The sequence below is a fragment of the Enhydra lutris genome, unplaced genomic scaffold (genome assembly GCF_002288905.1).
Source record: "Enhydra lutris kenyoni isolate GAN:26980312 unplaced genomic scaffold, ASM228890v2 scaffoldscaffold24, whole genome shotgun sequence".
NCBI classification, from domain to species: domain Eukaryota; kingdom Metazoa; phylum Chordata; class Mammalia; order Carnivora; family Mustelidae; genus Enhydra; species Enhydra lutris.
Genome location: NW_019154108.1, coordinates 12,623,599 through 12,650,916, shown reverse-complemented (window position 1 = coordinate 12,650,916; position 27,318 = coordinate 12,623,599). Strand labels below are relative to the sequence as shown.

Below are 27,318 nucleotides of genomic sequence, written 5' to 3'. Positions count from 1 at the left end.
CGGAGGTAGGAAAGGGCTCAGCAGTTCGAAAATTGTATTTTAAATGAGATCTCTCTTCAGAAACAATGAGAAGTCACAGAAGATGCTTTCAAAAACCAACAACAACAATTCTAAGTGAACTAATATTCGACTTTTGTTCCAGGAGACCTTACCACCACAGTAAGTAAATGAATATTTCTGTCTTGTCTTTTAGGAGCTTTTCCACCTCCCAAGGGCCATAAGGAAGCTGTTTCCCGGGAGATGACCCTCAGCAATATGTGGATATTTCTCATACAGTCTTTCGCATTTTTGTCAGGCTACATGTGGTATAACATCATCCAGTATTTTTACCATTGCCTGTTCTAGGAATTGACTTGGACTTGTCAAGGTCACCATAGGAGTTCAGACTTTCATAAGTGTGCATTATTTTACATGTGCAAATCAGAATATAAAAAAAATAAGCAAAGGAAATTCAATGGATGGATTAATATTTATCCCCCTTTGGGATATTTTAAAACTCTACTAAAATGAGGATCAGTAATATAATGACCTGCTAATATGTTTTAAGGACCTTTCACGTTTTAAAAAGATACACTCTACCACAAACTTAAGCAAACACCACATTTGGAGAAGAGGAAATCATAAACTCATCGTAGAAGACCGTCTGAGAGAAACTCCGTTGCCACCAGACGTGCTTGATGACCTAGTTCCAGCTCAGAGAGTTGTATTCGTTCCTCTTTGCTAGTAGTCTCTATCAGGGCAGAGCTGTAGAGCGCCCTCATTTCCACCAACTCTGGCTGTGTGTCTAGGAGCCTGGAGGGGAGCTGGGCGGCGTCCTCAAGAACTGTTCCCCTGCAGTTCGCAGTGACACTCCGGTGTCCGGCACAGCACGCCCGTGGGGGAGAAGCAGTGTCCACTGGACACGTTCCGGTACTAGAATGTGTTCCTAAAAAGGCTAGCTCAGTCCAACATCGTGTTTACATGCGCTAGTGCTTTCCCTTAAATGAGGGGGGTCACTTGATTTCTCTTTTCATATAGAGGCATATCATAGACTGATAATTGTCTTTTACCAAATGCACTTTTATCAGATGCATATATAGCAAAGGATTAGTAATATAGCCTGAAAACAAACGTCAGCATAATCAGTGAACGGGATTCTTGAGAGGCTGTCTCCTCTCTGCGTGGGTACCAGGGTGCCCCCTGCACGGAGCGCCCACAGGAGCCTTCCATCGGCTCAGAGGCTGTGTTCCGCCCACTTCGGCTTGTTAGCACCAACTGTATTTGGGAGGGGGGCTGCAACAGATTAATGCGAAACATTATGATCAGTTCAAAGTGAGATAGGGGTTTTATTAGAAAAATAAGAGTAAATAAGAGAGCCAGACATAGGCTTAAAATGGTGATAAGTTCTCACATGGTACCCCCAAACCTGTGTTCTGTCATCACCTCAAGTTGCTGCCCACATCAGGGTGGTGTAACCATCAGACCCGCACAAAAGGCTTCCCAGTCTCTTTACAGTTGCTTTAAAGAGGATAAAGTCAAGTTTCTATTTCTAGAGAATACTTTTTTCCCCTCCACTATGATTTACCTCACGGTCGAACCAGACTCTTCTCAGAAAGTGCTGGGATGGCCTCTGTCCCTCACCCGCACTCCCAGCATTGAGACAGAGTTGGTGTTTGGTTTGGGATTGTGGGCTCTGAAGATCCTAGGAAGTCAGTGGCAGTTTCCTGTGATATGAGCGTTGTAGATGCCCTGTTGTCACTAATCCTACAAATGGCAATTTGGAGAAGTAGGCCAGAAAAGAAAAATAGAGGCTAATGTTTTCTATTTTTAAATAAACCAAAAAAAAAAAAAAAAAAACTGAAAAGATGTGAATTTTCTCCCAGTTATGTGGGAAAGGTAAAGCAACACCAAATACAAGCCCACAGCAGCTTCATCTTTGGGTTAATTCCGTGCATATATGAAAGAGAATAATGTGTTAATGAAATACCTCATTGCATATTATGCTACTACTGGTAAAATGCAGAAGACAGTTATTGTATGTGTTTTGGAAGGGGTTGTTACAAGATGCAATTTTTCTTTTCTTTCTTTTTTTTGGAAACCTAAGCATTTTACTGTGTTTTACAGGGACAGTGAGTAGGTGAAACTGATCTTGCTTCAGAGGCATGGATGGCGATAGGAAGCCTTAACGATGCTTCTGTTTGAGGTCCAGCAAACGCTGCTAGAATCCAGGCTGAATTGAAATTGTTCACTTGAGAGGTTAGTCAGCTATCTGGAGAATAATGTGCTCACTGTCGAGTATGGCGCACACAGTCCTAGCTAGATAGGCCTTTTCCTTATCGCTAAAGCAAGCCACAGCAAGGGCTGGCCAGTTCTCCTGTCAGGGCGAGAGAGGCATACGCACATGCGTAAACGTAGGTCACGGCCACTTTGCCAGCGCTGTGCTCCAAAGGAACGTGCTCTTGTTAATATACTGTACACATTAAACCAGCTATGGTGTAAGACGCTTTACTTTTCAAGCGCAGAGTCACGTCAACAGTCTGTAGAGTGACAAATACCAATAGATATGTGAGTTCATTTTTTGTGAGTTGTAATAGATGTGTCACTGATCTACGTATCCCCCTCCTATTGTTAATCAGCGTGTTCTCTCTTTTTTGTTCATCTGAGAGCATCGATCGCGCTCTCCTTACCAGTAACTGGAGGACAGCTGCTTGCACTAGGGAATGTGGAGAGAGCGTTCTGTGGCAAATCAGGGAAGCAGCAATATGCCACTGTGTAGAAGTGAATAAAAATTCCAAATTTGTACTTTCTTTGCAAAGTGAGATGAAAGGAGGTTTAGGGAATACACATTTTATTCCGGGGGGAGAGAATAAAACCGTGCCAGTGTCATACCAGTAGCTTATAGTCTCGGCACTGCTTGGTCTCAGCTGACCTGCCTAGATCCCTACAGCAGAGGGGCGTGAGAACTCCCTTCTGGATCCTCTTCCCAACACGTCAGAGTGATAGAGCACCTACCTGCTGGGCCATGGGCCGAGGGCAGGTGCAGCACATATGGAAATGACCACACCGGCGGTTTACTCTTCACGTGAGAAACTGTCGTTGGTGTTGAAATACACAGATATGATACATATAGACATATGATGGAGAAACCTATACACCAGTGGAAGGTAAAGAAAAATGACAGAATGGAAAATGATGTTTTGGGTGGGCAAAGAAGTTAGTTGAGAATCTAAATAGCTTTTTACAAAAAGAGGGCTCTGAGTTCAGTTCTGTCATATTATTAAGTAGATTTTAATCTTACAATCAAACATGACTTCCCCACAGTGAAGGAACTAGGGATTGCTGGGCAATTAATCCAGTGATACAACATAGTTAGCCAAAAATGTAATGTGTATTTATGAGTTTGAGGGGTTTTTTTAATCAGGCTTTTTTGTTCTTCTAGAGATGCTTGCTGATTTTTAAAACAATGATTTTAATTGTTCATTAGTTTCTCTTGCGTACGTATTTATGACTGTGTTAATGAGTAGTGAAAGATTTGGGAAGACAGCTTCAGAAAGAAGGAACACAAAAGCCTAAATAATCCATGGGCTAGAAAAGGAATCCCTGAATAATCAAGAGTTGGCGGTTTTGCAGAGATGCTCAAGCCTTTAATGGAAATGAGATGTGAAGTCACCCAACACAGGCCTCAGAGCATCGTCCTCGTGTGACTCTCGTGGGGACTGATGTTAAGAATGCCTCTTCATTCTTTGTTCGTGTTACTCCTTGTGGGTTTGTCTTTAGTGACATTTTGACAATCACTTCCCTGAAGACTCTTGTGAACTAGTGGGACCTGGTCATAATCAGAGATAGCAGTCTTTAATCATGGACAGTCTTACTGGATTCTTTCGATATAAGGAAATGTTATTTGCACTGCCGAATAGGAAGAGTGAGTTATTTTCTTCATGACACAGGATTTCACTCCAGAGTTACCATCGTGAGGGGGTCCGCTCTGGTCCACAAGGATGACTAAAAATGGTTAGTCTTACTTTTTTGCCATGTAATACTGGGAACCTTATGTCTGTTCACGTGAAAGGCCAAGTCCAAAGCAGAAGGTACACTGGTTTATGATATAAGGGGGTGGAGACTAATATGTTTGGGACCAAAACCACCGACATTGGACATTTCTAGATCACAGAGGGGCCGGGTGCTCTCTGGAGCAATCACTGGTTGGTGCTTTATTGCAATCATTTTGCATTGATCCTCAACAATTAGGAACTGGACCCTGGGAATAAGCTGAGGGTTGCTGAACTGCTGGGGGAGGGGGCGTTGGCCATATGGAAGATAAAATTGGGGTTTTTCTGCAAAATTTCCATTGGAGGATTTTTACATTTAATATTTTTTAAAACAATTAAAAGAGCAAAAAAATTTTAAGTGTATTCTAGTTGCAAAGTAGGCACACATATTTTGAATGGCTTTATTTTTATTGTGTAGAACTGTTGAACACAGGACCGGTGCACAAGCTCTTTACACATGAGGGGTCTGCATTTTACAGTAACTTATCTCGTGACTGGGTAATGAAACAGTTACACACGGACCTGCCATTGTTGCATTAAGTGCTTTCATTTTCCTTACAGTTATTACAAAGTTGTATTTATTTTATACAGATGGGTTTTCGTTTTCCTGATGCCATATGTTTACTTCAGCTTGTTGACCTGTTTCTCTTTCTTTGTTACCTGCATGTTGAAATGTACGCTCAGAATGAATGTAAAGGCTGTGGCAACTGTCTTTAATTTTTGTAAAGGGCTGGTCACATGCGGATCTGGTTTATGAACACATACGGGTTATTTTAGTAACTGGATCACCTTTTCAGAAATTGAGATGTGAACACCAAAAGAAGCATTTTCTCACAACAACAACAAAAATATGAATAGCTGGTTCTATTTTTTTTTAACCTAGAAAAAATAAAGTTGATTTTTTTCAAGTAAAGTGCTTTTACTTCTTAGTGGTGGGGACGGGGTGTTTGTGTGTTTCTGGAGGTATTTTGGCATGAACATCTGTGGGCATGTACTTGGGAGCACACTTGGCAGCTGGATGCTGAGGGCAAACTGAAAACCAAGTGAAAAAAACAGTGTACTTCCTTCTTTGGTTTTAAACTCTTTCCTCCACTCCTTCCCTGCTCTCCCCCTTGGTATGGTGGAGATACTGCTATCCTGGTGGTATACTGGTAAATGTTGAACAGGCCGTTCTCCTGGGGAAAAAAAAAATGATGTGTGCAGATGTACGTAAGATGGCTATAAATTTTCCTGATACAAGAATATAGAACACAATTAATAGATAATAATAAAATATACTTAACTGTAAATTCTGTATGGCCAAGTGATTTTCCCAGGATGCTTTAGTTGAGTTTGTTGAACTCTTGTCACCAACCTGTGATGTGAAAAATGGAATAACATCCTAATTCACCTATCTCTCAAATTTTTTGTCACTCAACCCAATATGTGATCTACTGCTAAACTATTTCTTACCCTCGTACAAATTTTACTCATTAAAGTGAACCACTTTGAGCTTCAGCGCTAATTACAAGCTTATATAATTTTAGTAACAGCTGTTTAACAACTGCTGGCAAAATTTTAAAATTTAACCATCGGCTCTAGGGTCAGGAGCCAGTCGGAGCGATCTCCAGCATACCACTGCCCTGTCTTTTCTGTTGGTTTCACTGTTAGTACTGAATAAATTTCTCACAGTTAAGCTACTCACTGCTCTCAGGAAATTCCTGCCACAGACCCTTCCAGTGGCTTCAGAAGGTAGGAAAGCATTCACAGTGGTCTTAAACAGCATGATTTTGATTTGAAGAATTTGACAAAAGCAAACTTTTCCTGAAGTGCATGGGAAGCTTGCCTATTTCTAAAGCTGATTCTGTGCTTTCGGGTCTCAAAGCGAAGTAGACTGTGATATGAGCCTCTCTGAGATTTTGTTTTGAGCATTTAAAACATTTATTGTTTAGATCATTGTTTGTAGAATATGTTTGATCCCACTGAAACAATTTAAATGTATTAAAATATCATACTACAATCTACCAAATAAGTTAAAATGTTACAGTTCAGTCTACCTCTTCTTCTGTTTGGATTCAGGCTGTTGTTTTGAGTTGAGGTTCTAATTTTTCCCCTCTAGAAGTTGTTTCTGTCCAAGATGAAGAACAAATCAAGGGCAGAAGACGGCATATTTGAAGCTCTCAGAGATCTCTCACTGACCAGCCCTATTTCTCATGAGTTGGGGAAAAAAAGCCATTGTTTTAAATCTCCACTTAATATGAAAATGCTTGTTTTTAAAATGTTTCTTCCTGCTGGAAAAAAAATATGTATTTTTAAAAGGAAAAATAATTCCTCTTTTGGCTATAAAAAAAAGTCAGCTGTATGAGCAGGTGTGACCATATCATAACATGCTGATATATAAATCAATAAATTTTTACCTCTCAGGACTTGTATAACCTTGTTCTTAACTCTTAGAGGCACAAGAAATATTAAATATCAGTCATCCAGGGGCGCCTGGGTGGTTCAGTGGGTTAAAGCCTCTGCCTTCGGCTCAGGTCATGATCTCAGGGTCCTGGGATCGAACCCCGCATCGGGCTCTCCGCTCGGCAGGGAGCTTGCTTCCTCCTCTCTCTCTGCCTGCCTCTCTGTCTACTTGTGATCTGTCAAATAAATAAAAATCTTTAAAAAAAAAAAATATATATATATATATAATCAGTCATCCAGGTCACCTATAAATGACACACAAATGGAAGGGAGAAGGGTTAACTAACCACCAGAAAAGAGCCAGGCTCTTTTCGTCATCAGAAAAATTTGTTATGCTCAAACCCATTTTACAAAGGAAGAAATGGAACAGTGTTTTTTTGTTTTTGTTTTGTTTTGCTTTTTGCTAGAAAACATGACTGTATCATGAAGCTCTTCTCTGAATTTTCCCCTAGAGGGTTTCTGTTGCTTGTCCTTGGAGTCTCTTCTGCCTTTTTAGGTGTGAGATTTGCTCTAGAGATGGTGGTAAAGTTCTTACCGCTCACTTACTGTGAGCAAGGGAGAACACTGGGCCATCCTTGTGATGACAGCAGCTGTCTTCCTGGTATCATTGAGAAATCATAGGGCTGGGATCCCTCCCCAAGTTGTCAGTTGTTACAGCTTCATGCCTATGTTTCATTTTTGATGCAAAACTTCCTGACAAAGGCCTTATCTTCAGTTTTTCACCAGTTAACTAAGACTGTGTCAGGATCAGCTGGTGGACATTTGAGGGACAAGAAAGTGGAGCCCTAGAAGTGGAGAAATCAGAAGAGCTTAGAGTACTAGGAAGAGGAACCCAGGAGTGATAGAAAGCAAAGGGAGCACAAAGGTGGTTTTCTAAGCAGGTACACACAGCCCCTGACACAGGCAGACCCCAGAGGGTCTCGAGCACCAAGGTGAGTCTTAAGGAAATCCACCTCTGTGAGAACTCTGTCTTAGGACCGCCATCTTGAGGGCTCACCTGTGGAGGACCCCACATGCCATTTCAGTTACTCTGCCCTCTTGGCAGAAGCAAAGCATGCCTCTGAGCCATTAGGCATCTCCAGGATGCTAAACAAAAGGACAATTCAAAATATTGGTGACAAGGAGCTTCTTTCCATCAAGGCATCTAGAGCCCACAATAGGGCTTTTAGCTTTCCCTGAAATGTACACATTTCAATTAGGACAAAGGATGACATTGGAAACGAGGCATCTGGGACAGTCTCTATTGGATGTATCGAACTCTCACACATTCAGTGTGGGGCAGTGAGAGCCGAGGCAACTTGGGGCTCCAAAAAGCACAAGAAGTAGAAGCCCATCAAGACTTCTTTTGACCCAGACCCAGTCCTGGCATGATGTCATTTTGGAGAAAGTGAGTCACAGATTCAATCAACGTGGGTGGGTCTACAAGAGGGTGTAAATACTGGGAGGCATGGCTTTATCAGGAGCCATGTTCGAAGAGGGGCTATCACAGTAAACAATTTACTGGAATAAACAACACTAGATGAGTCTAGAACTCTTAGACTTTTACAAATTTGCCCATAATTTCAATAGTTGGAAATATTTTGAATTTCTGAATACTTTAAGAGGATTAGATCTGTTGGTCCATCACTCATTCATATAAATCACATTCATCAAAAGGACACATATATAAAAGAACGGCAGTTTTGTTTGGGAGTAATCTTTATATTATTTTCAGCTCCAACTGATGCATACCTCATTAACCCTTAGCCAGCACGAACTTCAGAAATCACCTTGTTTTGAGACGGTGGATTTCATTCTGGTGCAATTTTGGTCTCTTGCTGGTAGCATCAAATGGCTACTTAACAGAATTGTGGGGGCTAGAGACTGGGCTCTTGATTTCCATTGAAATGTTTTCCCCAAAACAACAGATTGCCTGTTTGGGTTTCTGTTTTGAGTAAATTAAGAGTTAAAGCTAAAGGATTACGTATACTTCTTAAAGGGGTGATGGACGAGTTAAAGCTAAAGGATTAAGTATACTTCTTAAAGGGGTGATGGAGTTAAGAGCTTCTAGAATTTGCTTTTCCTCGATTTTAAAGTCTATGTAATAGTTCCCAAGCGCTAGATTATTATTTTTTTTAAACTCTTCCCTCAGCTGTTGCAGAGATACAATTAGCTGCTAAAAAAAAAGTCTGAAATCCATGCTTTTAATCTCTTGGAAGGTGGAAGTGAAATGTAGTTTGTGTTTATCTTTGCCCCATAGAGGGGAAGAGAAAGAGAATGCCTCACTTCAGACCGAAGCGGGGAGAGATCTCAGTCTCATAACAGCTCCTTTCATTTCTGAATTCTGGGTATGATAGGTAGCAGGTAGTAAGCTCAGAGACACCACTGCCTCTAGTGCACAAATGTCCCTTCATCGTGGCAGCCGCTAGCTTCCAGAGCGTAGCCAAGAAGAGTCCACAGAAGGGTAGCAACCCCCGGGACCCAGCCTGTGAGCATGAATCTGAACCCCTTTGTTAAGCATCTTACTTATCCTTTAAACCTCTCTCTCCTCGTGAGTTAAATGGGAAACTTTGAAAGAGTTCTTTTCAGTATTACATGAGATCTTCTCTGTGAAGCCCATTGTATTGAACGCCCAGTAAAGGAGGCTGTTTTATCTCACCCCAGTTGGGTTTAACAGAGTATGTAAATTATTCCCACATGTACCTGTGTCTAAGGTCCAAATGACCTGTTTGGTTCCTAAGAATTGTATCACTATCCCCCAGGCTGTAATGCCCACCATCCCATTTTTGCAGAGCCCTAGGTCATTTGGGTTTCTAAGGTGAACTGAAATATAGTCAGCCCAGCTAAGCGCCTAACCTCTCCCTAGTCAGACTACATCTAATTATTTAATGCTCCCGACAGCAGCAACAAAGAGCTTTGAGGTCCGAGAGCCAATTAGGAAGGTAAGGAGAGTAGGGCATAAAGAGGAAATAGGATCTGCTAGACAGAAGACATTACATAGTCTTCATAGAGACCTATTTTTGCCTCTGAGACATGATGTCACTTGTGGTGAAGACCTTGAACTCATTATCAAAAGGGAGGGAAATATAATTTCTAGTAGTTGGAAGCTGTCCACCAGCTCATAGTTGTCTATGTATAATTCATATGATCCTCAAATATAAAAGCCTGCACTGAAGGCACCCCGAAGATTCAGGAAGCCACAGTAATTTCGCAGATGTTTTCCTCTCTCGTTGAAGAAGACTGAAGCTTCTATCTTGAGAGATGACATTTTCTCTTCCAGTTTTAAGGGCCGCATACTCAGTTCTTAAGAATCAGGTACGAGAAGGAAGTGGACAGAGTTGAATCAAATGCTGCTTATGATTACTGTGGGATGGTGGTCGACTACAGAGGAACCTCCAGGGGCAGCTCGCACAGCAAGCCTGATCTTTCTACAAGAGCCCCGGCCTGATACCCATCAGGTTGTCTGGCCAGAATTCACAGAACTTCCTCAGGTTATCGACACCAGGAAGTAGCAATTCCATGAGGGAGGGGATGAAGGGCAAAGGTGAGATTATGGAACAGGTCTCCTCGAGGAGATCTGGAGATACTTAGAAGCCATCGTCTGGGGAGAAGCTTGGCATGAAGGATGACTCATGGAGATGCATCTGTGCCTGCTGAGGCATGACAGAATTCACAGCAGTCCTAGGCTGGCCCATGATGAAGATAACCTGGCTTTGGTTTCCTAAAAGGGCTACTACAAAAGGCAAGGGATTGAATGAGTTAACAAATGTGGAATTTATAAAGCATTTTCTCCTCGGAGGCAGAGAAATGGAATGGTTGATTACTCAGCCTTTTGAGTCCATTCCATGTAAGATCAGGAAGAGTAATTGGAATAAATTGGAGTTGTGTCCGAATGATGGGACGACTGGTGTGTCAGGAGGAGCGCTGATCCAGACTGACCGGCTATTGAAAGAGGAAGGAAAGGATTAACAAGAGGGCTACCTTACCAGCCCCATGGGTAGTGACCTGTCTAACCACAGGGATAGATTCTAACACGGAGAGACCAGCCCCAGCAGATTGCCCCATGAGTTTCCCATTGGAAAGGTGTTTACTGTTGAGTGGAGGTGGGGAGGTGTGGTCGTGGTGGGTACAAGAATCTGAACACGGCAGACAAGAAAGAAATGAAGGAAAAGCCCTTGTTTTTAGAAGCTGGAGAAATAGGAAAGCACTGGGTCTCCTGAGCAAGCGAGAGGCAATAGTGTGTCTCAGGGAGCACCTGCAACACACTCAGTCACAGACATCTGGTAGCACAGGTCTGTGCAGTTAGCAACTGGCAGGTCCTCGTGGTGAGGCTTTCTCCACCGGGGCTGCTTCTCCTGTGGGTTCCAGCTCTTCTGGCCAACCCTGTACCTCACCAGGAAAACGATGAGCCAAGGACAGTCCTTCCTGCCCACTCAGGTCCCAGGACCCGGGGATCTCCACTCTCAGTTCCTTGCTCTACCATTCCCTCACATGGCTCCCCTCTGGATGGGTGGGTACTGGTGAAGTGCTCAAAATTTTCTCCATGGATGTAGTTGCACAATCAGGAGAGGGACAAAACCGCATGGTTCTAGAAGCTTGTTTCTTTCTTTGACGAACACATTTTTAAGTGTGTGTTCTTGTGTGATTGACACGGTGGCTGTTTGAAGTTGTGTTTTTGTCTAGTTTCTAAATTTCTGCATTATTTCTTTGGGCAATGGGAGGGAGTTTCTGTGATTCTGCTTTATCCATCTTTAAACGAGTTGAATGTATTTTAAGAAAAAAAGATTCAATTTATCAAAAGGCTGCTTAGTTCATGCCTTTCTCATGACTGTTACTCAAAATGAAGCACATATGAAAAGAAGGTATTATATTACCTATAGCCCGGGTGAAAAATAATTTAGTACAAAGAATTAAGGTGTTCTTTCTGTTTCAATAGACTGCAGGACTTCCTAGATGAAGTGAGATTTCGGTTGCTGAGAGATGGGAGGTGGAGGCTGAGTGTGGGCAGCAAGGGCTACTAATCTGGAAGTTATAATTTCCTCAATTTCTACTCCTTAGGAAATGCCTGTTGCACAGAGGGTTGGTGACAACCCAATGAGATAATCCTTGCGAAAGGGTTCAGAGAACTTGAAACACTTCACAAGAATGAGCGGCAGTAACAATTACATTCAACAATGAAATGGATCCTTTCTTGGCCCTAAAAGAATTCACAAAGAAGCTGGGTGAGCCTGTGCCAGGGGTGGGTGGGAGAACCCAACTCTGGCTGAGGGTTGGACCAGCTGGCCCCTACAGCCTTCCCCACCATGAGCCATTGTCCGTCGCAAGTACTCTGATAAAAGCTCCACTGTGCCTGCATCTTCTGCTGTGCTCGGAGGGGGAAAGAAAGCATGAGCTCAGCTTGGCCATAGGACAGGGTTCATCATTCACAGAGGCCTCTCCCCAAGACTTTAGCGATGGGCAGGACCAGCTACGTAGTTTGTAGGACCCAGGGCAAAACGAAAATGGTCCAAAAATTTTAAGAATTTCAAGATGGCAACTGCAGAGCACTAAAACAGGTGCTGGTCACACGATTAGGAAGTCAGCTTTGCCACCAGGACCGCCAAGGCAGAAGTGAGATATGTGAATGAGCCAGGCCGCTGGGGGGACTCAGTGCCCCCAGTCTGTCCCTCTCCCAAGACACTGCACAAGGGACTCTTAGGAAGAGGAGATGCGTAGCAAATACACATACCAGCTCTGGTGTTCTAGAACATACTCTGAGAACTTCACCACCTTCACGATGACCCCGAGGTAGGTGATTTTATCACTATTTTACAGATGTATGAAATGACACCTAGAGTTTAGTGGCTTGCCAGGATTCAGATGCAGAGTGTCTGGCCTCAGAGTCTGAACTCTTAACCTCTGTGATTTATGCTTTTCCCGGGGGTCTTCTGTATAGTTCCTCAGAGAAGGGAACAGTGGCCAGGGAAACTGGTCCAGGAAAGTCACTGGATCACCAGGTTGCAGCCTCTTCTTTACTGCCCCTATAAAACCACACCAAACCCATCTAGGAGGGGGCAAGGTTGCTGGGAGTTACAGCAGCCCAGGTAGGCAGAGATGATCACACACCTCGTCCAAGTGAGAGGTTCTTAGTTTGGGTTCCCTCCTCTTCTGTTTGTTTGTTGTTGAGATATAGCAAGAGCATGCACAAGCAGGGGTGAGGTGGGGGCAGAGAGAGAGGGAAGAGAGAATCCTGAGCAGACTCCACACCCAGCAGCACAGCCCAAAGTGGGGCTCGAGCTCACGACCCTGAGATCATGACCTAAGCCGAAATCAAGAGTCAGATGCTTAACCGCGGAGCCACCCAGGTGCCCGTTAGGGTTCCCTCTAAAGCAAAGCCTGAGATTCAGCTTTGACTGCAAATCGGTTATTTGGGACATGATTCTTAGAATGAGTTCAGGATCAGAGAGTGTGTAGAAGAAAGAAAAAGGGACAAGGAAAAGTGAATATTGGGGACATTACTGATGCTGCCATTGTGGGCAGGGGGAGCTCAGTTCTGCAGAAAGCTGAGCATTCACCCATCAGCTCCTGTCCCCCATTGATTAGGGGCTGCCTCTGTGGTCATTAACTTCCCCAAATTTCTGGGCTGTTCCTGTCATGGGTGGGAAAGACTCCCCTGGCACTGGAGAAACCCCGGGGCCAAGAGCAAAAAGACTCAGGGAGTGGGCTTCAGGTAGGATGTGCTCAAGGTGAGTATAAGTCCCCGGTACACCAGAGCCAGCTACCACCAGGGCAGCTGAAGAAAGTGGACCCAGGGAATAGAGGGAGGGACCCCCAACATGTCTGTACAGGGCCCACCAGTTTTCGCTAGGGACCATCTCTCAACGGAATCTGGGAGCAGAGGTGGCTAGGAGATCTGTGGACAAAATGTCATTTGCATTGTTCTCCCCTGGGTCTCTGGGTTCCTCATCAATGCCTGCATTTTCTCATTCTTGGAGCTACCGTCTTCACCAGGCCCAGAGCATGGGAGATGGCACGGCAGGCTAGGGCCAGTCAGCTGTTGTTTACGGAGTGTGCTTCCTGAATGGGCTGGCAAAGGGGAAAGGGAGGGGGAAGACAGAGGCTCTGTTCCCCTTAGGGCAGCATGTTGACACACCCCGAATGGCATCACAGAGATTGGCTGTGGCCATGATGAAGGGCTTCAGGGGAGAGGCTGATCCCCAGAGGCCATCTAGAGAAGGAGCCGCCAAGCCCAGGAAAAAATTCCGAGTAATGCTTCCCTGCTGGCCGGAGGACCCTGGAGACCCTGCCAGCCTGCCCTTCTGTCACCTCCTGCACACAGCTGGCTGCCTGCCTGAGGCTGGCCTGGGCTCAGCCAAGGTTGTTGGCCACTTTTCCCTGAAACCACTCGCTAGGCCCTGGTTGCTTTCTGCATTGTTCTGAGAAATTAGTTGACAAGATGACCAGAACAGAACCCCTGAACCTGCAAGCAGAGGGGCGGGTTTATAATACTTGTTCTTCTATGAGCACGGAGAATTCCAGCCTGGGAAATAGAAATCTCGGCTAAGATCCCAGCTCAGCTTCTTTCTAGCCAGTGCGGCCACGTTTCCTCAGTTTCCCCACGTGCAGCAGGCATCTGCCCTGCCATGTCTACCTCACAGGGCTGCTGAGACATCAGATGAAACGTCTGTAAGCGAAGTTCTCAAACCAACGGAGCTCCGTGTCGATGGGACACATAAGAACCCTTGTTGGCCGCCCTGTGCCTGGCTTCCCATCAGACCTGATTCCTACGCTCTCTTCCTGGCGCACACAGGGACTTTGTTGTTTGCAACTCGTGAGCTTGGCCAACTCCTGCTTGTCTGGAATCTAAACAGGCCAGTTGTGAGTTGTCTTGGAGTCGCAGTGCCATGGAAAAGGCCCTCAGTCTGGGCCCGAGCCAGGCATCCCCGCTCCAGACCCAGCGGCTGGGAGCCCCATGGCCTTGGGCAAGCTCCTTGATTTCCTGGAGCCTCGTGATTCATCCCACACAGGTGGTTACCAGGCCGGCCCGGCCCGTCTGCCTCCTGGGGCCCTCCGGGGGGGTCAAAATAGAGGACGTGGGTCTGAGCAAGGGAGAGCGACACGCTCGGTGCCGTGTGAACTCTGGGGATTGTTCCTGGAAAAATAAAGGTCTTCGGACATGATTCCACAGCACACATCTGGCCATGAGGGCTAGACGGTCCTGAAATGTTTTCCGCAACATCTGAGAAAGTCGGTGCAAGAAGAGAAAGACTCAGCTTCTAGCTCGCGGGAGGAGCAGGTCATCGTCACCCTTGGGCGGTGGGCTTGGTGCATGAAGGTACCGGGTACGGCGGGTCAGCAGGGGAGCGAGCGGACTTCTGAACCCTGGGAAAGGAAGACAAAAATGGCAAGATGTCTTTGGAGTGGAGGCAGGAACCAGAAAGGAAGAGCAAGGCAGGGCCCACGACGCAGGGCCCGGATTGACGCGAGGAGGAGAGAGCAGGAGCTGCAGGACGGGATCCCCCGTGCGGGCTAAACCCCGGTTTCTCTCTGTGTGTCAGAAGGGCCCTCCTCCCGACCCCATGGACGAACCGTGATTGGTTTAGAATCTTACTATATCCGGGGTCAGCTTAGTCCTGAGACCCAGGCCTGGCCAATAGAATCTGAGGCATAGTGCCCTGGGGGCTTCTGGGAAAGCGCTTCCCTCCTGGATAAAAACCGAGAGAGCTACAAGGGACCCTCTTCCCTCCTCCTCACCAAGGAGGCCAGTTCGGACCCCGTCCTGTCCCAGTGGACAATAGCTGGTTCACAGTTCTAACCAGCTCCCCTACCCCACCCGCCGCCATTGTCCACACCTTCCTGCTTCACTCCCGTTGGCGTGAGAGGCTGAGCGCGGGAGCAGCTGCGGCATCGAGTAAGAAGAAAGCCAAGAGCCTCGTACAGAAGCTAAGCCAGAGCCTGGACATTGTCAAGCTGCTGCGTCTTGGAATTCCCCCCAGGCCCCTTGCCATGTGAGACAAGGCATGTCTTCACGGCTGAAGCCACTTGTAATTTAGCGTTCCACGGACAAGAGAACCAGGGGTAAAATGACACTGGGACCTCGACCCCCCGAAGGGAACGTACAGTTTGCTCAGCACTTTGCAGGCACTTGTCTCACACAGCTGTCCCAGAAGACAAGAGGAGGAGGGATCTCGCCCTGTACCCTAATGGATGAGCAAACTGACTAGGGGGCACAGATGACCCCTGAGGTCACAGAGCTAACTGGTGGTGGGTCTGATAGCATAGGTCAGAGTTTCTGCCTCTTGCTGCCGCACACTTTCCACTCCACCTGGGAGAGACCAAAACTGAAGCTGAACAGAGGGACACGCAGCTGCCCCAGACAGCTACAATGGAAGGTCAGACAGCAGCCTCCTCTCACCTGTCGGAAGAGTCTCAGGGGAGAATGAAAGAGAATCTGATCATCACGCGCTGGTGGACCATGAGCTTGGGTGAGCCCAGGCTGGAACCAGGCAGTACAGGGGTGGGGAGATGGACAGATGAGGAAGGTGGCATTTTCTGCCATCGCCCCTAGGAATCTCTTAGGTGGTAGGAGGGAAAGATGAGGAAGTGTAAAGCAAGGATTGGCAGAGTTTCCAAAGCATGAGGCCAACTGACTTCCTGAGTGGGCAGGCATGTGCGGATCCAGCAGGGAAGATGCAAGGCCATGAGGTTGGGACCAGAGAGAAGAGTGCCAGGAGGAGGGCGGGCTCTGCCAGAGGAGCTTTTCCAGAGAAGGTGAGTTCTGGACCAAGGAGCCCAAAGCCTTGGGGCAGGGGCTGGGAAGGGCTGCTCTGCGGGGTTCCCTGACCCCGATGCTGGCTGGCCATGGGTCCCTAGCTAGGGTGCACACGGAGGAGTTCTTCCTTATGATTCAGCCCTCAGTAAAGAGCTCCTGGGGGGTAAACTCAGACTCTTCACACAATCAGATGTGAAATGTTTGCAATAAGTGGTACTAATCGTGAAATCCCAAAGATTGGAGATTATTTACTTAAAAAAAAAATGAAAATCGGTGGTGCACCTGGATGGCTCCATTGGCTGAACATGCAACTCCTGTCTCTGCTCAGGTCTTGATCTCAGGGCAGTGAGTCTTATTTTTTAAAAATTTTAAGTAGGCTCCATGCCCAGCGTTGAGCCTGCTTTAGAAAATTTTTTTAAAAATTAAAATAGGTAACAAAAGGCACTTAGTGCACACGCACACGTATACACACAGGGTATGGATTTCAGTTCCACAGCATGCAGGGATAGACAGCCTAGAGAGCTGGATAGAGAGAGGGAAACAGGAAAGAGGCCTCTGAGGGTAGAGAAAATGCACATGCCCATTGCAAGTCGATGAGGCAAACACCCTTGTTTCAGAGTGCTTCACCAAGGCTTTAGAACATTGTCTTTTTTCAGCTATGGGTGCCTTCGTGTTCGCCTCTCTTAGTGGCAGGAGGTGGGGCTTATTCATTCATTTGTCTTTTCATTAATCAACAAACATTGACCTGGGGCGCCTGAGTGGCTCAGTGGGTTAAGCCTCTGCCTTCAGCTCAGGTCATGATCTCAGGGTCCTGGGATTGAGCCCCGAATCGGGCTCTCTGCTCAGCAGGGAGCCTCCTTCCCCCACCCCCCTCTCTGCCTGCCTCTCTGCCTACTTGTGATCTCTGTCTGTCCAATAAATAAATAAAGTCTTTAAAAACAAACAAACAAACAAACAAACATTGACCCAGTGTCTTAGTGTATCAGACACTATCTGTGCAGCTGGGGTAAGAAATGAAAAACAGGGCTCATGCTCCCGAGGCCCCATAGAGCGTTATGTAGACAGCATGGTCCGAGCCAGGCAGCCCACAGTTACAAGGCCATGGGATGCGTGCTAGGAGAGCCGTGAGCACCATGGAAGCAGAGAGAACCAGGTCTAACCCAGCCTGGGCTGTGCCGCAGAAACCTCCCTGCTTGGTCTTCATCAGCAGGGCCCACCACAGCAGTCGTGGCAAGAACAGACCCAGGCCTGAACGAAGGCAGAGCACAGAAAGGAAAGGGTTGGCTAATGGGGAGAGGCTCCAGGAAGAACTTGACTGAGGGAGATGACCCCGAGTTGTCCTCAGATGTCTTAGCTCATGGGACTAGCAGAATGAGGATGCCATTAACTGAAACAGGGAAGAAAGGAAAAAAAAAAAAAAACAGGTCTATGGGAAAAAGGGGTTTTCTTCTCAAATACAAGAATCTTGATCATGTAATTACCTGACATAACATTTACCAAAGATTCTCCGCAGCTTTTAGGATAATATTCAGACTCTGTTGTTTAGCACATATGGCCCTCCAAATTCTTCCTTCTCCTCTATGCTTATTTCTTGCATTCCCCTAAGTTTATCCTTAGATAGAGCTATATAAAACTCCTGGTTATTCCAAGACACATTCCATGGCTGCTGTGTAGTTTTGTACGTGTGATTCCCTCTGGCTAGAAAGTGCTCTGCAGTGAACATCTGTTGTTTGTGTACTCAGTACCCTCTCCTTTGGATTACTTCTCCTTTCTCATTCCGTGGGGTCCTGGCAAGGCTGCCAATCACGTCTTTCCTGCTGGTCCCAGGGGTGAGGAAAGCCAGGCCTGGTCAAGCAGGGTATCCCATCCTGCCATGATTGGCCCGGAATGGGCACGTGACCCAAGCGGGGCCAATCAGAGCCCTCCTCTGGGATTTTTTAAATCTATAACTATTAATTATTTAATTCTTAATTTATTAACTAAAATAATTAAATATAATTTATAAATATATATTATGTATTGTTTTTCATATAAATATAATTTATAAATATAACTATATATTATATACTTTATTGTTTTATATGTTATAAATATATATTACATATAAAACATAATATATTACATATATAATAAATATAAAATCATTAGAAATAAATAAATGTTAATGCTGGGAGGGTTCTTTCTTCTTCTGGGAACAAACAGCTGAGGTGATATAAGCCTAAGATTTTCTGTGACCATGACCCTCCTGTCCCCTGAAACGTGAAGGAAGCTTAACTGATAAGGAGAGAATGAGTTCAGCACAGAGAAAGAAACAACAGCGATGATGTAAGGAGAGCAGCGGGTTTGAATGCTTTGTGAGTTCAGAGGCCCGCTTCATCCAGTTATCCCTGGTTTGCTTAAATTCATCCTGTCACTTTTTTTTTTTAAAGATTTTATTTATTTATTTGACAGACAGAGATCACAAGTAGGCAGAGAAGCAGGCAGAGAGAGAGGTGGAGGACCCTGGGATCATGACCTGAGCTGAAGGCAGAGGCTTAACCCACTGAGCCACCCAGGCGCCCCCATCCTGTCACTTTTAAAACCAAAAGACTCAGGGGCGCCTGGGTGGTTCAGCGGTTTAAGCATCCAACTCTTGGTTTCAGCTCAGGTCATGATCTCAGAGTCATGAGATTGAGCCCTGCATAAGGCTCTGAACTGAGTATGGCACCTGCTTAAGATTCTCTCTCTCCCTCTCCCTCTGCCCCTATCCTCTCTTAAAAAAAAAAGAAAGAAAGAAAAAGAAAGAAAGAAAGAAAGAAAGAAAATGAAAGACTCCTATAACCCAAATCCTAATTTCTTCTATCCACTTCTTACACATCCTTCAAAACTCAGTTCCAACCTAATTCTCCCAGAAAGTTTCCTCGGACCAGTTGTTCCTCCCCTCCTTGTTCCAGGCACTTCCCTTGGGTTCCCATAAGATTCTGGGCATGTTTCAATTGTATCCCTCGGCAATCAGATCTGTCGCACTTGGTCCGTATTTCTGCTTACTGTCAAATCATAAGCTCCTTAGCCCTAATTGCATTCACATTATACCTCCATTTCTGGCACAGAGAAGGTACTTTAACAACTTTTGGTGAACAATAGCAAGTTCAGAGCTTGTCTGTGGAACATTCGGATGCCCAGGAGTGTTTGTGGGTATAATTAATCATTGGGGGGATGCTGGTGGAACAGGTAGAGGCCAGTGGGCTGTGGGCAGTGGGCTGTGAGGAAGGCCCTCAGTCTGTCTCCAGTGGCTTATCCAAGGAGGGAAGGAGAGTAGTTGGGTGGTGACTGGAGGGGCGAGGGAGGATTTATTAGAAGATTCCAAAGTTACGAGTGTGTTTCTATTTGAGGGAATGGAGCCAGTGCAGAGAGAGGGCTCAGGATGCAGGAGAACCTGGGCGTGGAACCAGGAGAGGGGGATGGGCCCAGAGCACAGGTGGGAGGACAAGGAACAGGAAGACCCAGCAGATGCTCAGTTAAGCGAGGACAGAGACAGGGTGGGGAATGGAGCAGCCATGGCACAGTCACCTCACTCTATAGCTCCACAGGCTAGTGTGGTTGGGCAAAACTGAGCCTCCATCTTTTTCCTGAGACTCCCAGAGCAGCTGGCTGCCTTTTTCTCCATTACCCTCCACCTCCCAGCAAGTAAGGCCATTGCTGAGCTGGAGTGGCCCTATCAGGTCACAGGCCTCCAGCTGGGTCCAGACCTCCCAGGTGCTGGCTGGAACTCAGAGCAATCCTCGGCATTGTTCCCTCTGTTGTTGTTACTGGACCCAGGAGATCAGGTTCCCCAAGATAGTGTTTGCTGACTTTGTCCAGGGCCATGTGATCCTGTCACGGGAGGAGCATGGATGTAAATTATTGAGGAAACCTCAGGTTCTCAACAACTCCCTAGAGAGTCAGATATGCCAAGAAACCTGAGAGGGCTCTGCCCTTGGGGTGCCGCAGCTGGGATTGTGCCGGGGATCGCTTCCCCAGCCTGTGGCCTCTGAGCCTGCCAGAGATTGAAACTTGAAGTCTGGAGGCTCACCAGGGCCCCATGTTCAAAGTCCTCTGCGCCAGAATTGCCCAAATGTTCTGGAGGGTTGAGATGGCAACAGCCCAACTCAGAACCCACAGTCATTCGGGTGTGTCTGCAGGTGAGGAGAACACAGCGCCTTTAGAGGAGCCCGGGGAGGCATGGTTTTGCTCAAGAGAGAGGAGCTATTGGGAGCTCCTGGCCAGAGGGAGGACACATGGGGACATCTACACACATGCACCCCGCCCCAGCACACACACTGTGTCTCTAAGGACAGCAACTGGAAGACACAGGCAAGGTGTAAGCAATTATTCTGGAGGCTGGAACTAGCTGGACCACTGCAGGAGTGTGGCCCAAAGGAGGGGATTTGCTGAAGTTGACCCTTTCCCAGAGGCCTCCCTGCCATTCTGTGCAGAGCTGTGCCAGCAAGGGTCCAAGTGAGTTGGATGCTTGCTGGTTCTGGCGGCTGCTATCAGACACTGTGGTTCCTTATGGGGGGCAATGCTGGAAGGATCTTGCTGGCTTGTTGCCTTCAGTCCCAGAACTCTCTGGAAGAGAGGAAGGGAAGGTGGGGAGGGGTTCGGTGTTCAGTCTTTCCAAGCTTCCTTTGGCTTTGGTTATCAAGAACAGCCCATCTGTTTGCTCACGGCTCTCACTTCCCCACCCTTGACTACCTGTTATCACACTCACTATGTTTCCAGGCTCTCGAAGGTGCCGAGCTGTGCACGTCTGCATGATCCTGCCTCTGTCTCATGCACCTCTATGCCCAGCCATCCAAGTGCACGTCTGCATATCTCCCTGTGGATGTGACCACGTGCGATAATTCCCATGTGTGCCCAAGTTGTGCCTATGAACACATGAATGTGTCCAGTCATGTGTGCTGGAGGATCCTCACTGAGGATGTTAAGAATGAAACTTAACAGGTTTTAATGTCCAGCAACATGACAACATCAACACAGCTGGCTGGACATTGAGCTGAGTCTCACCACTTCCCTGGCTTTGTCCAGAACCGAACACATACCCTAATGTCTCAGATACCCCTTCTCCCTCCTCACCCTTCCCTGAGCCCCTGAAGAACTCTCGTATGCTACACCAAAGACTTTCCCAGAAGGGCTGATCCTTGGAGCTTCCACTGAATTTCAGCTCATTTTTTTACTCACCCATTAAACCATCTGTGAGCTTCTGCCAGGCCAGGTCCTGTGTTAAAAGCCAGGGATACAGAAGTGAGTAAGACACAGTCCCTGTTTTCATGAAATGCACACTCTAGCCAGGGAGAAAGGCCTGGACACAACTAATTACGTTCAAAGGCAGACTCTGATAAGACCATGGGAGTCCAGAGAAAGAAAACACGAATGCCCCCTGAGGAACCCAGGATGGTTTCACTGAAGTGGCTTTCAGCTATGACTGGAGTAGACTTTTAACAAGAGAATGTGCGGAATAGCATTCCACGCAGAGCCGTGGCACGTTCAGAGCTCTGGAAATGTGAAAGCCCACGGAGTGTCTACTTTCAAACCCTTCTGCAGGGCTACTGTGTTGCATGATTCTGGGGGAGTGACTGTCACATGGAGTCCAGCATGAAGGGTGCCCCCTGAAGTTGTGTGATGGTGTGGTCCTGCCCCCTCTTCTGTGTCCTTATCAGTCTGTGACCCCAGCCTTACTCGCGCTGACATCACACCAGTTCCACATAGGAGCAAATGACTAACGTGGGATTCAAAAAACACAGGGTAGGAGGAGGTGACGGAACATACCGGAGGTGAGACTCCAGAGAATCCCATGGAAAACCAGCCTGCTCTGTTAGGATAAAATCAGAACGGGTTGTTGAGAGTGATTTCAAATTCTTTCTTTGAATCATTTGCTTAGCAAACATTCGTCTGTTCTCTTGGAAGAGACAGATAGATGCAGAGGAGGGGAACCTCTGATTTGTTCATGGTGATTTGGGTTAGTGTTTCTTTAAGTATGTTCGTGAGAACAATAAATAGTCCAGAGAGATTCTGAGATCAAAGAAAAGTTACTGGAATCAAATACATTTAGCAAATATGTGTCAACAAAGCACACATTTTCCTCTACTACAATATTTATCAGTGTCTTTAAAATCTTAACATGCTCTGTGAATCCCCATGAGCAGGATATGACCAGCAATATTTCCTAACATTATTTCAACTATAACCCCCACATATTCCCACAGAACCGGTAAGGTTGATTAAGACCTTCCTGGGACAGCCCAAGATTGGGGACATTAGTTCCAGGAGTCACTGGGAGAGTGGCAAACCAGGAGAAAAGGATTCATAAACTCAGGGGCAGATGGTGTGCCAAGATGTCATCTAGCTCACTCCATCCAGGAAGACTTTCTAGATGATGTGTGATCTTGGGAATCATTGAGAGAAGAAAGGATAGTCTCAAGGGACTGCAGCTTGATCTGTGTCACATGAAAGCAAAACATGTACTTGGAGATATAACCATGAGTAAAATGCTATGGTCTTAAGCATCTGTTAAAACAGGTTTTGAAGGAGGGATAAGGAGGAAGGCAGAGGCCCAGGTCTTGCCCGCTCTCCAGGAGCACCAGCCTGATGAAGCAAGCACAGCCCCTGTCTTCTGAGGGCTCCTAGCCTGAGGGAGGGATGCAGGAAATGATGGCTTCCAAGACAATGGACTTCGGGCAACAAAGTTTAAGGACACCTGAGAGGTGGGAAACAAACAAGCAAGCCCTACAGTTGCCACAGTTTACTGCCTTGAGAGAATTTCTAAGCCACAATGCAGGGAAGGGAAACTGAGGCAGAGCCCGGCAGATTTTATGAGTGAGGAGAAGGAGCTGTGAGTCTGGGGAGACCCAGGCGGCTACAGTACACAAGAGGGTACTGAGGAGGAGGGAGCTGCATGGAGAGAGAACCCAGGGAATCTCCCAAGTTTTAAGCAGAGTGATGACCTGCGTATGTGTGTAAGGAAAGTACTCAGAGCTGGGGAAAGAGCCACTCAAACCGATGAAGAGAAGAGTACCCAGAGCTCACTAGGGCTGGGAACAGTCCCTATTCCCACCAGTCAGACTAGAAACATTCATAATTTATGGGTAGAGTACTCAGAAGGATCTTACTTCAGTAGTGAAAATAATTAGCCCTAGACTAAACACTGCTTTCATCTCACGTAACAAATCTTAAAGTCATGAAAGGATAAAATGGCTGCATCCCACAACACATTCAAGAATATTTATCGGAATACAAAAATACCTAGCAACAAACAAAGTAAAATTCACAATGTCTGGCATCCAATAAAAAACTACCAGGCATGCAAAGAAATAGAAAAATACAACCTATAATGAGAAGAAAATATCATCACTGAAACTGGCCCAGAACCCTCAATTAGGGTGACCACTGTCCTAGTCTGCCTGGGAATAGGCCAATTTTAGCACTGAGAGTGGTGCGGCCCACGAAAGCCCTCTGTCCCAGGAAAACTGGGACAACTGGTCACTCTACCTACAACTAACACCATATTTGCTGGTGAAAGACTGAATGTCTTCTCCCTGAGGTCGGGTGCCCGTCAGAACATCTACTCTCAACAATTTTATTGTGTTGGAGACTTCAGCCAATGCATAAGGCAAGGAAAAGAAATCCCTATTGGAAAGAAGAAAGGAAAACTGTCTTTACTCTCAGATGATAAGAGGAAATCTGATTAACTCTATCAAAAAGCCATTAAACTAATAAGTGAGTTTAGTAAGACTGCAGGATAGAGTAAATATCTGCAAATCAACTACATTTCTGTATACTAGCTGTGAACACTCAGAACTGATACTAAAATAACAATACCCTTTTTAATAGGATCAAAATACCTGGAAAGAGGATAAACATGACCATCAATGTGAAAGACTTGCATGTTGCAAACTACAAAACACTGATGAGAGAATTAAAGATCTAAATAAATGGAGAAACATTCCTCATTCATAATTTGGAAGACACCATATTGCTAAGGTGTTAATTCTCCCCAAATAGATACAAGCTCAAAAAAATCCCAGTAGTCATTTGGGTAGAAATTGACATGCTGATTCTAAAATTCATGTGGAGGGGCGCCTGGGTGACTCAGTCTGTGAAGCATCTGACTCTTGATTTCTGCTCAGGTCGTGATCTCAGGGTCGTGAGATCAAGCCCCACATCAGGCTCCGTGCTAGACATGGAGCCTGCTTAAGATTCTTTCTGTCCCTCTCCCCCTGCCCTCCCTCCCTTTTCTATTAATTAATTAATTAATGTGGAAATACAAAGGAACTAGAATAGCCAAAACAACTTTGAAAAAGAATGAAATTGGAAGACTAACACTACTTGATTTCACTACTTACTACAAAGCAGTAGTAGCCAAATAGCCCCACATCTGCATGGGTGTAGTGGGCTGACTTGTGCTCCTCCCTTCCCCAAAGCAAATGTCCACCGAGAACCTGTGAATGTGATCTTGTTTGGAAAAGGGGTCTCCACAGATGTAATTAAGTTGGAGATCATAAGATGAGAACATCCTGGATTTAGGATCAGCCCTAAATCCAGTGACAGGTATCCTTATAAGAAGCGGGGAAGATCCTGAAAGATAAGTGGGGAGGAGGCAGGCAAAGATGGAGGCAAACACTGGGGTTCTTTTGCCACAAACCAAGGAGTATGTGGAGCTAACAGAAGCTGGAAGAGTTCAGAGAGAATTTGTGACTCAGCCTCTGGAGAGAGGGCTTCCTGCCAAGCCCATGATTTCAGACTCTAGGCGTCCAGAACTGTGGGAGAATACACGTCTGTGGTTTTAAGCCCCCAGGTTTGTGGTGTGTTCTTAGGCAGTCCTAGGAAACAAATGTGTAGGTGATTTTCTACAAAGGTGAAAGGTAATTCAGTGATGAAAAAAAATAGTCTTTCCAACAAATGGGGCTGCAACAGTTGGATATACATATGCAAATAAATAAACTTGGAATCATGCCTTTCAGCATATATAAAAATTAACTCAAAACGGATCTCAAACCTAAATGTAAAACCAAATCTATAATTATCTGGAAAAACTCATAAAAGAAAACCTTTGGGACCTCCCCTGAAGAAAGATTCCTTAGACATGTCACCCATGCGTGATCCATAAAATTAAATATTGATAAATCAGACTTCTTAGAAAGAAACCTCATGCTCTTCTTAAGATCCTGTTAAGAGAATGGAAAGGCGAGTCACAGACTGTGGTGCATCTGTCTGATAAAGGACTTGTGTTATATATTTTTTAAACTCCCAAAACTCAATAATAAAAAACAACACAATTTTAAAAACAGACAAAGATTCAAACAGATAAGCCACCCAAGAAGGTATACAGATGGCAAATAAGCCCATGAAAAGAGGCTCAAAATAATCAGTTAGGGAAATGCAAATCAAAACCACAAGATACTACCGAACGGCTATTAGAATGTCTAAAATTAAAGGCCTTCAGTAGCAAATGCTGGCAAGAATGCAGAGCAACTGGAATTCTCACGTGCTGCTGGTGGGAACATAAAATGGCACAACCACTTTGGAAAACAGTGAGGTAATCTTTTAAATAAACATGCACTTACCACGTGATCCTTCTGTTCCACGCCTAGCTATTCACCCCGAAGAAATGAAAGCTTCTGTCCCCACAAAGTCTTGTACACAGATGCCCATCCACACTTGAATGGATAGACAAATTACAGAACTAAAAAGAGATGAATAGGTGATATACATGATAATGGATGAATCTCAAAAAATAATGATGCAGAGTGAGTGTGGACCAAAGAAAGACATAACGTCCCCTTCCATTTGTATAAAATTCTATAACATGAAAAGAATGTAGTGGCAGAAGACATGAACAGACACTTCTCCAAAGACGACATACAAATGGCTATCAGACAAATGAAAAAATGTTCATCATCACTAGCCATCAGGGAGATTCAAGTCAAAACCACATTGAGATACCACCTTACACCAGTTAGAATGGCCAAAATTAAGACAGGAAACAACGTGTGTTGGAGAGGATGTGGAGAAAGGGGAACCCTCTCACACTGTTGGTGGGAATGCAAGTTGGTGCAGCCACTTTGGAAAACAGTGTGGAGATTCCTCAAGAAATTAAAAATAGAGCTTCCCTGTGACCCTGCAATTGCACTACTGGGTATTTACCCCAAAGATACAGATGTAGTGAAAAGAAGGGCCTTCTGTACCCAATGTTAATAGCAGCAATGGGCACAGTCTCCAAACTGTGGAAAGAACCAAGATGCCCTTCAACAGATGAATGGGTAAAGAAGATGTGGTCCGTATATACAATGGAGTATTATGCCTCCATCAGAAAGGATGAATACCCAACTTTTGTATCAACATGGATGGGACTGGAGGAGGTTATGCTGAGTGAAGTAAGTCAAGCAGAGAGAGTCAATTATCATATGGTTTCACTTACTTGTGGAGCATAAGGAGTAACATGGAAGACATTGAGAGATGGAAAGGAAAAGAGAATTGGGGGAAATCGGAGGGGGAGACAAACCATGAGAGATTGTGGAAACTGAGAAACAAACTGAGGGTTTTGGAGGGGAGGGGAGTGGGGGGTTAGGTGGATATTAAGGAAGGCACATATTGCATGGGGCACTGGGTCTGGTGCATAAACAATGAATCTTGGAACACTGAAAAAATAAAATAAAAAGCAGATCTGTGGTTGCCTGGGAGGGACGCAGAGGTGTGGAGGGGAGGGAGGGTAGATATGTACCTCCTGGCAATGGTTTCATGGGTGTACGCATGTGTCAAAACTCCTCAAAGTGCACACTTCCAGTGTGTGCCATGTATCGTACGTCACTTAAACCCGAGAAAGCTATAGAACAGAAAAGAAGAACCGGTATCTCCAGCGTTCCTAGCATTAGTGCCACTGCTGAAGGATGGAGGACGGAGGCAAGGGGCGAGGCTGAGGCGTCCCGCAGCCCTCCCTCCCAGGCTCCATGCTAGCTGACCCCCATCCATACACCCACCCCAAGGAGAGGAGGCAGCCCATCCCCACTCCTCAGCCGCTGCATCAGGAGACTGACTGCTCGTGCTTGCCTGCAATCTGGATGGAGAGCAAAGTCAGAGAGGAATGAGGTCATTAGAGTCCTT

At 45.7% G+C, this 27,318-nt stretch overlaps 1 protein-coding gene across 1 annotated transcript in view; it reads left to right on the top strand.

The window, feature by feature from the left end:
* LOC111150840 (lysophosphatidylglycerol acyltransferase 1) overlaps window positions 1–5,284 on the top strand; it is a 122,969-nt gene extending 117,685 nt beyond the window's left edge. Inside the window, exon 8 of the mRNA XM_022508468.1 lies at window positions 194–5,284. Within this exon, the coding sequence (XP_022364176.1) occupies window positions 194–345 (152 nt within the window). The 3' untranslated portion in view covers window positions 346–5,284. The remainder of the gene's footprint in view (window positions 1–193) is intronic.
* The last annotated feature ends 22,034 nt before the right edge of the window (window positions 5,285–27,318 follow it).